Here is a 15,577-nt window from a genome sequence, read left to right on the forward strand (position 1 = left end):
CTGCTAAGATAAATAACATGCCTATTTTAGTCAGGCAACTGCAGTGTTGTCAAGTGCTTCGTGGTAACATCACACTTCTAACAGACTGAAGCAAGCTCAATTCTTGTCAGAACACTGCTACTATTTATGCTTTAGGAAAAAAACACACAGAAAAAAAAAGTGAAACCCAAACCACATACACAAATGTGTAAAGGAAATCTACATTTATGAAAGTGTGATGCAATTTAAACAGCAACCTGGGTGAAAGCACACTCTCTTCAAGACTCCTGATGTTCCTTCCCTCTTCTGATCATCTCAGAAAAAGACTGTAACTGCTCTGAAGAGCAGGTATAGACATAAATGGCCTAACACGACAGTCTACAGTTTTGAACAACCACCCACTGACAGAGGACAGTTGTGAAATGTGAGGAACAACAGGAAATTTTTCATACAGTACAGCCCAAACAAAGTAAGGAGAGCTTCAAGTCAACATGACACACACAACAGTTACGTATTTGCTATATACTGCAAAAAATAAAAGCCAAACAAAGTGGGATGGGGGGAAAATCAACTAGAACATAATCCCAAGCTTAGATCTTTGTCTGAAGACACTTTTGAGAAGCAAAACATAGTCAAATTGACTGACGAACTTGCAAATCTGATTCCTCCTAATGTGTGTCAGGTAAAAATAAACGCCCAAGACAGTGGCATGAACTGTAAGAGTGCAAGACAATGCCTGGGCTCTGAACATTGCACAGTTGCATATAACCATCTCCTTTGATGCAATAGGTTTGATTTTTGCATCATGTATGAAGTGTGCAGGCAGGACATGACCAGACCATACTTTGCTATGAAATGTAAGAATTTAAATACGAAGAGAATCATAAATGCAGTAGCACATTGCCTTCTTCCAGCAACTGTTAGCTCCTTACTGAAGTCCTAAGTTGCTGGCCTTACTGGTTCTGTATAATGTGTATAGCCCACTTAAATTAAGAAATAAAATGTGAACCTTCAAGACATTTCTCCCTCATCTTATTTTATTCCAGGAAAGAAGCGGATGCAGATATTAAGCAACTTCCCAGGAAGCAAAAACTTGATCTCAGCTCCCAGACTTGTGATTTTAAGGTAAAGCTCCATGTTACCTATCAATTGCAGTTACCTACAATTGGTAAATATTTCCATTAAAGACTTCATAGCTAATTTCACTGAGAAGATGATTTCTAAAGATGCAAATAAGACTTTTAAAAAACGTATTCCTCTTCCAATTACAGTATGTTTGCAACAGTTCAAAAAGCCATCAATGCCTCAGAATCACTCATAAATTCTAGACACTTCTCCAAACACAGGACATCTTCAAATGCCTTTGCAGTTAATGCTTGTGCTTCTCCAATTTGCTCTATAGGAAGAACTTAATCAGTTTTAAGACTCCATGGATTCAGATGAGATACTCCAAAGGGTTCAATAGCTTTTGCTGCTCTTCCAGAGGGAGTTAATCCATTAAAGCCTTTAATAAATGGACAGAGTCTTAGTCTCAGAGAGCTGACTAAAACCACAGGATTCTTATGGCCTTTCCTGAAAGACAAATTCTCAAAACCAGGAAAAACTTCATGTCTCAGTCTTAATTCTTGAATGTCCTGACTTCCCATAGTGCATCACTAGATAACTGGAAAATGGTTCTAGACTAATCCTTCAAAACCTTTTTTTTTTCTACTGCATGATTTTTTTCACAACACCTATCAGTGATTAAATTGTCTTAGAGCAACTTGCTTTGAAAGTTAGACCTTGGAACAATAAAGCTGGTTCTATTTTGAAGAACACCATGCCCTCAAAGTTTTATTATCTGAAAAACAAAATATCATTCCTATCAAAAATTATTACCAATTGTTTCTAATGTGAAAAAAAGTGCATACAAATTCTATTCACGATCAGAAAAGCAAAGTTCTTTGCCAATTCTTACAACATCCATCTCTAGAGGAAACTTTTTTTTTTTTTGATTTACAGCAAACAATTCCCTAAGCCAAACTGAAAAATTGGTATCTTCAGTCAGAGGAGAAGATTTACAAACAGCCACATAAAGACTTCACTTTCAAAACATTTATGCTTTGATTAAGGAGGCTGTCGTACCTGTCCAACATGAGCAGAAGAATGAAACACTACCACAAATTTTTCACAACCAGTATCAGCTCAAAGCAAGGATCTTAATATAAGATAAAGTAAGGCTGGCTATGTGTGCTGGATACCCGATATGCAACAGATGTAAGAAATTGTGGGGCAAAACCAGTGATAGTTACAAACCTAGCTATTATTTTAAAGCATTAGCTGAGATTAAAAACCCATGAAGGCTTTCTTTACAAACCCTTCTGAAAAGTTCTATAAAAAGCAATTAGGAAGAGTAAGAAGTATTCACAGAAAGCACAAGAGTTTTTAAGAAACTTCTAAACAGGTATATGGGTAGTTGCAGTTGCCTTCATTTAACAGACAAAAGATGCATCAAAACATAAAACTGTCTTTTCAAAGTCTTTTAGTTTTTTCTACCATACCATTATTTTCTCAATAACTGAGGACTCTCAAAGATATTTAAATAAGTTTTTACTTTCAAACAGAGAAAACTCTACTTACTTTGGATCCGGTGGTCCATCTGACAGGGGCTTCATGGAAAGTTTACACAGTGACCTGAATACAAGGAAGGCATCCTTTTGTAAAATGTGGGAAAATTTAGCACCAGGGGTAGGTCCTGAAGAATTTCCAGATTCCTAAAGAAGTTAACATATTTCAGTATTCCATTTTGCATTAGCAGGGTGTGTAGGGAAATCCCCACCTCCTAGCAACAAGAAGTTAACATATTATACAAATATAACCAACTCACCACAGCTTTATGGTCTCAAGATAAAACTTTAAGAAACCAAAATACTCTGCAGCCCAATTAAAATGAACTAACTCACTAATAAAAATTGTCATTTCAGTAAAAAGTCAGAATTAATTAAAGACTGTAATGAAATTAGGTAGGGCAAGTTTAAGTAAGTTAACTTGCAATGAATTGCCTGCAGAAATTTTCAGGAGATAACTAGTTGTAAAAAAAGAAGTCTTGACATATTAATAGAATGCAAGTAGTTACATATCTGTGGCAGGACTCATTTTGTAAAATTTCCATAGTACAATATTATTACTAAGTTCTTGAAATTCTGTGTTGTTCTTTATGGAAGCAACACCCTTATTGTTAATCTTCTATTTGTATGGCATATGTGACCAGGATTTTTAAGTTTAAAACCTATTATCCTCAAACCTAATTATTCATTACACTTAGACAGCAGATGATACTCTGCCAGCTGATAGCACATATATGCTGATATCTGATATAACTGAGGGAGTATATTTTCACATCTTTCTTGCTAATGAAAATCAAATCATCTCAGACATGAAACTTTATCTGAGCAGTAAGGTCATGCTATAGGCTTGAAATGTCTATTTACCATTTGAAAAGAGCACACAAATTGTACAAGTATGTCTATAACTGGCTATAGACTTCACTATGTATATTGAATACTAATTTTATAGTTTCTCAGAAGCACTTCAAAAACCAGGGAATAGAGTTCTCTAATCTTGGAATTTCTTACAGGAGCCATCTTTACAGCCCTTTCCCCATCACCAGAAATGGCTCCAATGTCAAATCATGACAAATGTAGTCTATGGGGCAGTTAAAATATGCAAGGATTAAAAAAGGCATCACATGCAAAATTTACTAACAAAAATTTAACTTAAATTGTGCATTAAAATAGAATACTACTTGGAACATGACTTAATACTTGAAATTCATGAAAGTAACATTTTATGGAATTATATTAAACGTTATCTACACAAGCGTTGGACAACACTTAAAACATTACTTTTTTCAGTATTTCCTAATTTATAACTGCCTGTACCTGAGTATCGTTGGAAGAGACAGATAATCTGTCATCAGGTAAAGATGGTGTATAAGCAACAGAAATTGGAGTCCCTGGAATTCCATTTGCCTGAATGTTTTCACTGTCGCTGCCATCCTCTAATGTTCCAATTGTGTCATCTCTACCTGCACTTTCAGCAGTCCCTTCTGCATCTATCAGAAAAGATAACAATTATTAACACGTTACATAAGAATGTCCACTAAAAAGAGTGCCTAATCTAATGTTTAAATACTAAAATGATTATAAGCAAACTACCATGAGAAGGAACTAAAGACAGAATTTACATAGCACTATCTAAATAAAAAAATTCCAAATACTCTTAATTTCCATTAAGAAAATGACTTGCAACTTTGCATTTGCACGTTCATCATTCTACCAAGTCTCCAAGTGTTACTGGGGGAAAAAAAAAAAATCCAGTGTCTCTCACTTGCGACCTGATCTAGGTGAACCTGCTTCTGTAGGGGGGTTGGACTAGATGATTTCTAAAAGTCCCTTCCAATCCCTACCATTCTATGATTCTATGATATACACTTTTCAAGAAATACAAAAATGTAGTGCTATACGTCTACTACAGGGATAGTCCCATTTGTGAAGAGCTTATGTAAAGAAAATACAGGGAAAAACAAAAGGAACAAAAGTCTGTATCTTAAAGAGAACATTAGCCTCCAATATAGAGACTGTAAATCAATGCAGAAAATCTTTTCCATTTCACTGTTAAATAATGCACAGCTAAGGTCAGACAACTGAAACTGTTTTCTTCAGCATGTAAGTGTTAATTAAATAAGACCAGATTTTAGTTAAATATTTGGAAGCGTTAAAATAATTGTTAACATCGTGATTCAGACTGCAGTCACTACTGACTAGACAGAAAATGATATAATACCTCCAACTACTATGTTCACCATTTCCTGCACAATACTTTCTACAATTTCTTCTGCCTTCTCTTCACACTCATTGCTTTCACCGTCATACATTCCTCCATCAGCTTTAGAAAGGTCTTTAAAAAGAAAAACAAACCCAAACAAATATTATTGAGAAACTCAGAAATTAGAGAGCTATCTTATTTGCATTTAATATTTATAAATTAAATTTCTAGTCTATTACTAGGGAAGTATACATTAAAAAACAGTTGTTGTTTGAATGCTTCAAAAATAGCATTTGCAGAACATAAGTACTTCAGTGTTTAACCTGTAAATGGCAACTAATCCACCGGCCTATGCTAATAAGATATATCCATCCTGTATTCTCATGTACATTAAACACTGAAAACTTACTCGTTTAGAGATGTTATTCTCAAAAACTTTCACAATATTTTATAGGTGCAAAGAAATCTTTACTACAATGACTACAGCAGAGCTTAGGATTGAAGGATACTTGTGATAAAGTTCAACAGTAGTAACAAGGAGAACAGGCACTTCAGTCAGTTACTAGAAAATATGTCTGACTCCAGATTTGGGAGAGGGGAAAAAAGACAATCCTCAAGCCCTTCTTTTTACAGATCTCTTCCCTCCCTCCATGAAATAGAAATACACGCTGGTTACTTTCTGCTGCTGTGGCTTGGTCAGCTTCCGTCTGTTCATTTTCAGCACTAGAAATATCAGATCCATTTTCTGCCTCTATATCTTCTTGAAGGTTCTTGTCCATATCATTTGTGCTGTGGTCAAGCTCTCTCTCGTGTTCTTTGGACAGTTGATCAGTCTGTGCTGGGATATGTCTCAGTTGAGGTGACTCAGGCTCATGATGGCTTACTGGAGACTGCTGTTGATGGTGCTGCTGTCTGTGTCTTTCCTTTTCCATCTGTTTAGCTTCCTGAAGCTACAAAAACATTGTGATCACATGAGAATTTCACAATCAAAAGAAAATCTCTTACACGTTATTTTATAAACATGAAATCTCTATTGTCTCTGCTTACACAGTGCCTTCACAAAGCTGTAACAGTTGTAAGAAAATGCATCCTTTTATTATTAGAAATAATTTTGATATCAAAGGAGAAGTGTTTGCAAGAGGGCTGCTTCCCAACTACACATACTACATTATATCTTCACTGTGGAAAAAAAGGACAGCTAAACTCTTGGTAGTAGATGACCAAGAGTTGTCTGCTGGCCCTGTAAGAAGTTCAGCCAGTAGATGTGATAATATAGAAGGATAGTATGGAGAAACATCAAGGCAGATTTTTTTTCTTTTTTGAAAGGTCTCACAATGAAAAACACATTGCAGAGTCTTCTGTTATTCGACAAGCATGTGCTAATAAAGGAAAGACTAAAAAACTAAAATAATATAGAAAACTGACTAAAAATCCAGGGGAAAAACCATAAAAACAGGCTAAAACTGGAAAGAGCAGTGTTTCCAAAACACTACAGAACACAGATCCCCAGAAAGAAATCATCACACTTAAAACTGTAAGCAAAGACTATTTTAGATTCATGGAACCTTGATTTGAAATCTCCAGAATGGGAAGAATTTCTGTAACTTGTCTAATGGATTAAGACAACAATCATTAACATCAAACCAAACCAAAGTCTGCTGTTATCTCAGCCCTTTATTCTTCCACTTAAAGCTTTCTATGTTGCCTCTTTTGAGGTGCTAGAGCACCCCAAGTAGATACTACTTCAAATTACAGCTCAGAAAATTCCTTATAGAACTTACTATACTAACTGCTCTGAGTGTGCAGTACAAGCAGAATCACTTAACATGCATAAAGACTAGACTTAATAGTCTGGCAAAAATGAAGAACTGTAGAATAACAGTAACAATTGTCCTCTATATTAAGTAGCTTAAAAGTATGATAACTACATGGATTTCTCAAAGCAGTCAGGTATTGTACGGTTTTTGCCACAACTTATCATAAATACTATGTCTCATAAATCTTTGACTGTGACGGTATCACGTGTCAAGATGCAGTTGCTTCTGAGGGGAAAGCAAGTAAGAAAGTACTACACAGAGAAAAATGGAAGAATTTGTGATAATATAGTAGAATTACTTCTAGAAGTAGATAAGAATGCCATCAGTTCTGAAATCTGGGCATCTGCTTGTTTGTTTGGGTTTTGTGTGGTGTTTTTTGGGTGTTTTTAATAGGAATGATGGCAAATTACAAATAGTAGAACGCAGAGCATGTAAGCTGGTGTCCCTGCTAACAACTCAAAACCACAATTTCAGTGACATGCGAGTGTCTGTTAGTGAGTAATACACATTAAAATGCTAAAAAATGTAAATAATTACATAACTGGAAAGTTTCTGTTTGGAGTTTTTGTTTTAATCCTGGATTACTACTTCTATGTTTATCATCACAGCATCAGCACATTTGTCTAACAATAAAGTACTTCATATGCACTCTTATGCAGGTAGTATGGCGTCTCTCGACAGTCTGACAGCAGGAACTGAAGCTGAACACACTCACTAAATATAGAGGATCACTACAAGTTTAAATTCTATACACCACCCTCACCTCCAACAAAACAAATTTCACGCCTATTGTAGAGTGCAAAACACAAAAAGGAAAATACTTAAGATACCAATTATTTTGTTTTCAAAAGTACATCATTTACTAAAGATAAAAGGTTTGCATAATGACAAAACATATCTCTATAGCTGGTTTGGTGTTAAGAGCTAGTTTCTATATAAAAATACTGAGATACTTACTGCTTGATTTTCCATCCGTGCAAAAATGACATTCAGCATTTGTGTTAGAGTAGCCTTGGCTGTGGTTTGATTTATGAGATTTTTGCTTGCTAGATAAATATTGTAACATGTTCTTACGGCCTGCAGCACTGTTCCTTCGTGGATTTCTATGTGTTGAGATGTTACTGCAGTGAGCAAAGCCTAAATAAACAAACACACACACACACATGTATCTCTTTTTTCCAGTGAAAACTTTTTTTATAAAATAGTTTACAAATAAATGAATACCAGAATTAGACCACTTCTAAAATATAACTAAGTACATATCTTCAACTCCAGTTTAAGTTTTCCCATGTAGTCTTTTAGTCATATCAGAACATCACATGTACCTGTAATATGGAGAGTGTTTTTACAAAAAACCCAAGGAAATACATATTTCCTAGCATGAAACAGCAAGAAGTAGACAATGTAGGTAGTTAATAGAAGTCATCCTAGGATTTTCTAGACACAAAACATCAACAATACAATATCTGTTAAAATCCAGAAAGCAATCTGAAGGCTCTGAAAATTGTTTTACAAATAACTGTTAAGTATGAAGAAGAAAGACTGAGTGTGAGATCGGGCAGTTGTGAGACAACTGTCTTTTCTAAACACTCTCTTTGGGTAGATGCTAGGATGGTGTTACCCTCTCTGTATAAATTTGCTTTTCTCTTTCCACTTTTTACCAAAAAAAAAAAAAAGGGCAAATAACCCTTAAAAAGATCAGATCACAAAGAAGCAAGGAATACATTCTCTTTATGTCAGGTAGAGGCAGGGTGGATTGAAGAGGCAGATGAAAGCTGAGGACATTATCAGAGATGTGTGTTGGACAGTAGAAGGAAAGGGCAAGAGATTGGTTCACAATAGAACAAACATACTTACACCAATCAATATACTACAATAGAAGAAATCAAGGAATTTCATGCATTAAAACTTTCACATATATAACTAATTCATACACTCGTAAGTTTATCACAGTTAAAAACCAAAGTTATTTTGTGTTGTGTAATTTACTCAGAAAACTATGCCTCATTTGTCTTAATGACACTGTCAGCACCTCTGTCCAGACATGTCACCAAGAAGTGGACAAGGAGTATCCACTGCTCACTCAAACCCTCTAGAAACCACTGTATAGCTTAACAGCACAAAGAAAATCAAAGACTCGCCTCACTGAGCAGCTGTTGAAGAGACCTGAATTCTACTCTTAGATACACAGTTAGCTTAAGGTCCTTCTTTTTGTACCTGTGGTGTCTCAGTTCTCTCATCAGTAGACATAATGAGGTACAAGTATGGATGCCTGTACTTACATTTCTTACTGGACAGTGTACGTTCTTATCTGCATGACCACTAAACAGCATCTCACGCTACAAAGTCATACCACCTAAGTGTCCACTAAAACTATTTTTTATCAAACACAAATGAAAAAAAAAAGAAAAAAACCATTCAATCAACTAAAGAAAAGAAATCACAGAGACAGGCAAACTGTAGGCAATGCTTTTATTAAAGGAATTCAAGTCTCCAAGCATTGGTACTGTTCATTTTTTACTCCCAAAATGCAGCTTACATGTCACTGGCCTACTGAAAAAGTGCCAAGTTGAAATTCATAGTACTATCTTTCATTCTTACCCTCTCTGTGTAACAATATCATCTGCATCAACAACCTGGATGAGGGGACAGAGTGTACCCTCAGCAAGTTCCTTGATGACACCAAACTGGGAAGACTGTCTGACTCCCCAGAAGGCTGTGGCTTGAGAGTTGGGCAGAGAGGAACCTCATGAGGTTCAACAAGGACAAATGCAGAGTCCTGCATGTGGGAAGGAACAACCCCATAACCAGTACACGCTGGGGATTGACTTGCTGGAGAGCAGCTCTGCAGAGAGAGACCTGGGAGTCATGGTTGATAATAAACTAACCATGAGCCAGCAATGTGCCGTGTGGCCAGCAGGTCAAGGGAGGTTCTGCTCCCCGTCTACTCTGCCCTGGTGAGACCTCATCTGGAGTCCTGTGTCCAGTTCTGGGCTCCTCAGCTCAAGAGGGACAGAGAACTTCTGGAGAGAGTCCAGTGCAGGGCCATCAAGATGATCAAGGGACTGGAGTATCTTTCATATGAGGAAAGGCTGCAGGAACTGGGGCTGTTTAGTCTGGAGGAGACTGAGGGGAGATCTTATTAATATTTACGAATATGTAAATGGTGGATGGCAGGAAGTTGGGGCATCACATTTTACTGTTTTATCTAATGACAGGACAAGGAGTAATGGAAAGAAGTTGGAACACAAAAATTTCCACTTAAACATAAGGAAGAACTATTTCATTGTGGGGGTGATGGAGTCCTGGCACAGGCTGCCCAGGGAGGGTGTGGAGACTCCTTCTCTTCAAAACCCACCTGGATGCCTTCCTGTGTGACCTCATCTAACTGGACCTGCTTCTACAGGCAGGTTAGACTAGATGATCTCTAAAGGTCCCTTTCAACCCCTACCATTCTATGATTCTAATTCAGTATCTCCACAGAACTTCCCAATATTCTGCCTCTACTAATGGAAACATCATTTAGGGAAGCAGACATATGAAAGTTGTAATAAAATCCAGCGTCTCATCTGGATGGAGATCAGTGACAAGTGCTGTCCTCAGCGGTCTGTATTGGGACCATGACTGTATAGTATCTTCCTCAACAACACAGTGGGATTGAGTCCACCCTGAGCAAGCTAGCAGATGACACCAAGCAGAAAGATTCTTTAATCTTTCACTAATAATTCTGTAACATAATTAATCTTGAATATTTTTGTCTATACTAGCCCAAAAAAATACAATCAATAACTCTCGAAAACAAGTCCAGGCATAAACAGTAAAAATTGCAGTCCGGGCATAAACAGCTATTTTTTCCTAGAGCACTACTGTTTGGCCCAATACAGTAAGTACTTAGATTTAGTTAAGACTTCTTTTACTCAAGTCCAAAAGCTAACACATACACTTACAATGTTACATCAGTTTAAGAAACCACTACAATTTCTCACTTGGAAGATAAGGCCTCTTGCTGCCCAGTATTTGGGAGACTAACAAAAAGGTGCCGAGAGGCAGACGGATCTCTTTTGTTCTAGCTACATAATTCATAAAGTTACTCCTTTGTGTTAGTTTCTGTCTCCTTGCTAAATTTGAGTGATTAAGAATTTGGTATTTTTAAGTCCAATTTTAACTTCCAGTTTCTTTTCATAACTTTTAATAGGAGATGTCTACTAGTAGAAAAAGGTAACAAGGCTACAGAGGGACTATGTGCTCTTTTGTTTTAATTGGTTTAACAGCCTGAATTTCCCGAGTTTCTTCAGTACGCTTGTGATGACTATTAGAGCTTAGTTCCTTTCACACTACCCGATAAAGGAGCGTGGAGGAGAAGAAATGTTTATACACACCCACAGACACCTCCTTAACATATTAATCAAAATTCACTGAATGACTACATCTTCTATGCAGACTGAGAAAATTGTCTTTCCAGCAGGGCATCTCCTTGCACATATCTAACTAGTGAGACTTTGACTTGGCTACAGAGATCTCAACAGTCACTTCTTTGGGTTTCTTTCCCTCTCAGGCACTGGAGAAAATGAACCCTAATGACTGGGTTAAGGATCAGTTGATCAATCTAGATGTACATAAATCCATGAGCCCTGATGGAATGCACTCACAGATGCTGAGGGAGCAGGCTGCTAGACCACTGGTGCTAGACCACTTCCATTATCTTTAGTAAGTCATGGAGAACAGGAGAGGTGTCTGAGGACTGGAGGAAAGCAAATGTCACTCCAGTCTTCAAAAAGAGCAAAGAGGAAGAGCTGGGTAACTACAGACCAGTCAGCCTCACCTCCATCCCTGGAAAGGTGATAGAATGTCTTATCCTGGGTGCTGTCTCCAGACATATAAAGGAGGAGTCATTAGGAGCAGTCAACATGGTTTTACCAAAGGGAAGTCATGTTTGACCAACCTGATAGCCTGTTATGAAGATGTAACCAGGTGGATAGATGGTGGTAATGCTGTGGATGTGGTTTATCTCGATTTCAGTACAGCATTTGACACTACTTCCCACAGCATCCTCACAGCAAGACTGAGAAGGTGTGGGCTGGATGATCAGGTAGGGAGGTGGATTGTTAACTGGCTGAAGGAAAGAAGGCAGAGAGCTGTGACCAATGGGGCAGGGTCTAGTTGGAGGCCTGTGTCTAGTGAAGTCCCTCAGGGGTTGGTGCTGGGACCAGTACTGTTCAATATATTCATTAATGAGCTTGATGAGGGAACAGAGGGCATTGTCAGCAAGTTTGCTGATGATACTAAACTGGAGGGAGTGGCTGACACATCAGAAGGTTGTGCTGCCATTCAATGAGACTTTGATAGACTGGAGGGCTGGGTAGGGAGAAATCTAATGAAATTCAATAAGGGCAACTGTAGAGTGTTGCATCTGTGAAAGAATAATCCCATGTACCAGTACAGGTTGGGGAGTGAACTCTTAGAGAGTAGTGTAGGGGAAAGAGACCTGGGAGTCCTGGTGGACAGCAGGATGAGCATGAGGCAGCAATGTGCCCTCATGGCCAAGAAGGTCAATGGCATCCTGGGGTGTATTAGAAGGGCTGTGGGCAGTAGGTTGAGAGAGGTTCTTCTCCCCCTGTACTCTGCCCTTGTGAGATCACATCTGGAATATTGTGTCCAGTTCTGGGCCCCTCAGTTCAAGAAGGACAGGGAGCTGCTGGAGAGAGTTCAGCACAGGGCCACAAAGATGATGAAGGGAGTGGAGCATCTCCCTTATGATGAAAGGCTGAGGGAGCTGGAGCTCTTCAGCTTGGAAGAGACTTAGGGGTGATCTTATTAATTTTTACAAATATGTAAAGGATGGATGTCAGGAGGATGAAGCCAGACTGTTCTCAATGATGTCCAGTGATAGGACAAGGGCCAATGGGTACAAGCTGGAACATCAGAAGTTCCAAAGAAACACAAGGAAAAGCTTCTTCACTGTGAGGGTGATGGAGCACTGGAACGGGCTGCCCAAATAGGTTGTTGAGTCTCCTTCTCTGGTGACACTGAAAACCCACCTGGATGAGTTCCTGTGTGACCTACTCTAGGAGGTCCTGCTCTGGCAGGGAGGTTGGACTGGATGATCTTTCGAGGTCTCTTCTAGACCTTGAGATTCTGTGATTCTGTGACTACTAAACATGTTGGCAAACTGATAAACATTTTTAACTTTACCTTTCATATTCCTTATAACTGAGAGCCATTCTTAAGCTATTTGTCGTGCCTACTTCATGTCTCAATGTCATGATGTTCAATGAAAGGAGGAAGAGAGGGGAGACAGATGAGAAGACAACCTCCCAGCAACAGTCCCCAGTTAAGCAGGACTACATAAAACCTTGAACTGCTTCACAGCAATGCACATCCTTGAGAGATGAACAAAAGCTCTGCCTTCCTCCCAGCTACACATTCTTACTGATTATTTTGCAACATGTGTGGGGCATGAAGCCATCTGTGCTATTTTAATGGCAGCACATTAATCCAATTAAAACTGAACCCAAACCACCAAAACAAGTGCTTTTCTGGTGTTTCAGTTGGTTTGGTTTTGCGTTGCTGTTACAGGGTTTTTTTCTGGTTTTTTGTTTGGGTTTTTTTTTGGTTTTTTTTTTTTTTTTAAACAGTGACTTTAGTTGATTGAGAGTATTAAACGTATGCCAGGAACAGGAATGGGGTAGGACAACGTCTGGGAACAAAGCCTGAATAGAAAAATGCCTCTTTGCAGAGGTTCCAAAGAAACACAAGGAAAAACTTCTTCTCTGTGAAGGTGACAGACCACTGGAACAGGCTGCTCTGATGGGTTGTGGAATCTCCTCTGGAGACATTCAAAACCCACCTGTATGAGTTCCTGTGTGACCTACTCTAGGTGGCCCTGTTCTGGCAGGGGCATTGGAATAGATGATTTTTTGAGGTCCCACTCAACTCTTAAGATTGTATGAATACAAATCACTATGTAATATTACAGATGACTAAGTTACTCTAGATAGCATTCCACACTACTGAAACACAATATGATAAGGAATTGAAGAATTTGTTTCAAATGGTCTTTTCAATTTGGAATCTGTTCCACATAAGTTTTGTCAATTTTTTTCTAACCTATAATTTTCTTTATTCCTAAGAATTAGATAGCTTTTACAGTCTTCCGAATCTGTAACTCAACAATGATTTGTTCTCAGTTTTTAGTTAGTTTCAAAAGGCAACTTGTGTCTTTTGAAAGTTTGATTTAACTTTTCTTCGTCCATGGGCACTGCTCATGCTGACAGTGGAATACTAAAAAAACCACATACAGGAGTTGACCTTATGAACAGTCTATTTTTCATATGGAACACTCAGAAAGTTCTCACTAAAATAACATTTATGTTTTCAAACTACAGTCATCAGCACAAATAAAGGTTTTTATTAGCCAAACATAAGCTAGTTAAGCTGTAAAAGTATCTAGATAATAACAAATATTTACTATATACCAGAACAAGAAAACACAAATGAGGATAAACAGTTGAGCTCATGAGCTTCTTTCCTCATCTATATTCTTTCTTTATAGATTAAAAAAAAAAAAAAGTAATAATTGTGGTTCTTCAGGAACAAAAAAGCCAGATAGAAATGTAAACAGAACTTCAACTAAAACCTCTGCAGGTGTCAACAGGAAGTTTGCACACACCACAAATGCCACAAGAGCCCTAGCAGAGCAAGCCTGAAGGCAAAAAGGTTCAATCAAGGGAGGCTGTTCCAAACATAATTTGAACAAGCAATTTTCAATGACAGCACTAGTCTAGTTACTCACTTTTTTCTGCTCCAACTATCCCCACCATAACAACCGAACAAGAATTCGCATAGTTTCCCATCAAAATTACACCAATTAAACTAAATTACAAGAGGAAGGAAGGAAGGAAAAGCCCAATTTCCCAGTCAAGTTTGGAGGGTTTACAGATTAAAGAGATGAAAGTCAAATCAGGGGTAGAAAAGTCAAATCAGCCACCAGTAGCACCAGACGTATCTCCAAACTTAGATACCTAAAAAGAGATAACTATAATACTCAGTCTCAGCAAGATTATTTCCTTGGTAGTCAGCAGAAAGGTAGCTTCAGAATGCCTAAGCAGCTCCAGTGGTTAGTAACCTGCTTAAGACGACTCTACCGTTGACAAGACAGCTAGTAACTACCAAACAGAACCACATGTGAGCTCTTAAACAACACCGGCTCCCAGATCAGACTTAGGGTAGCACACTATATAAGGGCCATCCACTTAACATGCAGAACCAAGACAACCCCTCCCAGGAGGAAGGTGTCTGAGTATTGAGGTTCTTAGATTTTACCATGGTGCAGGTGATGCAGCTGCTCTGCGGGAGCTCAGCTTTGAAGCACGAACACAGAAAGCTGAGCACCCAGATCCCCTGCCTTTTATCTCCCTGATAGAATGAAAACACTTCAGAGAACATAATAATCACCAGGACCACAGAAGAGCCTGAAAAGACATATGATACGTTCTTCCAATCATACTAGAGAAGCAGGGTCCACACTCAGCCCAGAACTCAAGGGTTATGAAGCCTGAGAGAATACACCTGACTTAGCAGTTTCACCTTTTCCCCAACAGAAGTAAAATGTTTAGGTCTTTGCAAAAGTTATTTCTGACTTTAATGCTTTTTATAGTGTTCAGTGTACTGGCCAAATTTGGAGCCAAAACCAAAACAATACTCCTTGCTTTCCCAAGCATTTTGATATGGCAATTAGTTGAATGTAAATAGTAAGAAATTTAAGGCACTACATGAATACATGCTTTAATGCATTTTAGAATTGCTGAAAAAATTTTCTCAACTATTTTCTTGGACATAAGGAATATCAGTTCAGAGATAACCCTCTTCAGGCAAGGAGGACTGGAGTAAGAAAGCATTTAGAGAGAATGTCATGGTTGCAGCCACTGAAAATTTGTATCAACAAAAACTTCCCTTTGCAAGATGAAGATAAATGC

At 38.1% G+C, this 15,577-nt stretch overlaps 1 protein-coding gene across 2 annotated transcripts in view; it reads right to left on the reverse strand.

Annotated features, from left to right (window-relative positions):
• Positions 1-15,577, reverse strand: part of ARFGEF1 (ADP ribosylation factor guanine nucleotide exchange factor 1) — a 99,503-nt gene that overhangs the window by 43,796 nt on the left and 40,130 nt on the right. For both annotated transcript variants that reach the window (XR_009818665.1, XM_061995626.1), the window contains exons 5-9: positions 7,560-7,739; positions 5,462-5,735; positions 4,804-4,917; positions 3,900-4,072; positions 2,599-2,732 (exon numbers count right to left, since the gene is read on the reverse strand). Coding sequence is in view for 1 of the 2 variants with exons in the window: in XM_061995626.1 (XP_061851610.1) it covers positions 2,599-2,732; positions 3,900-4,072; positions 4,804-4,917; positions 5,462-5,735; positions 7,560-7,739 (875 nt within the window). In the remaining variant the exon portion in view is untranslated. The remainder of the gene's footprint in view (positions 1-2,598; positions 2,733-3,899; positions 4,073-4,803; positions 4,918-5,461; positions 5,736-7,559; positions 7,740-15,577) is intronic.

Source organism: Colius striatus, chromosome 4 (genome assembly GCF_028858725.1).
Source record: "Colius striatus isolate bColStr4 chromosome 4, bColStr4.1.hap1, whole genome shotgun sequence".
Classification (NCBI taxonomy): domain Eukaryota; kingdom Metazoa; phylum Chordata; class Aves; order Coliiformes; family Coliidae; genus Colius; species Colius striatus.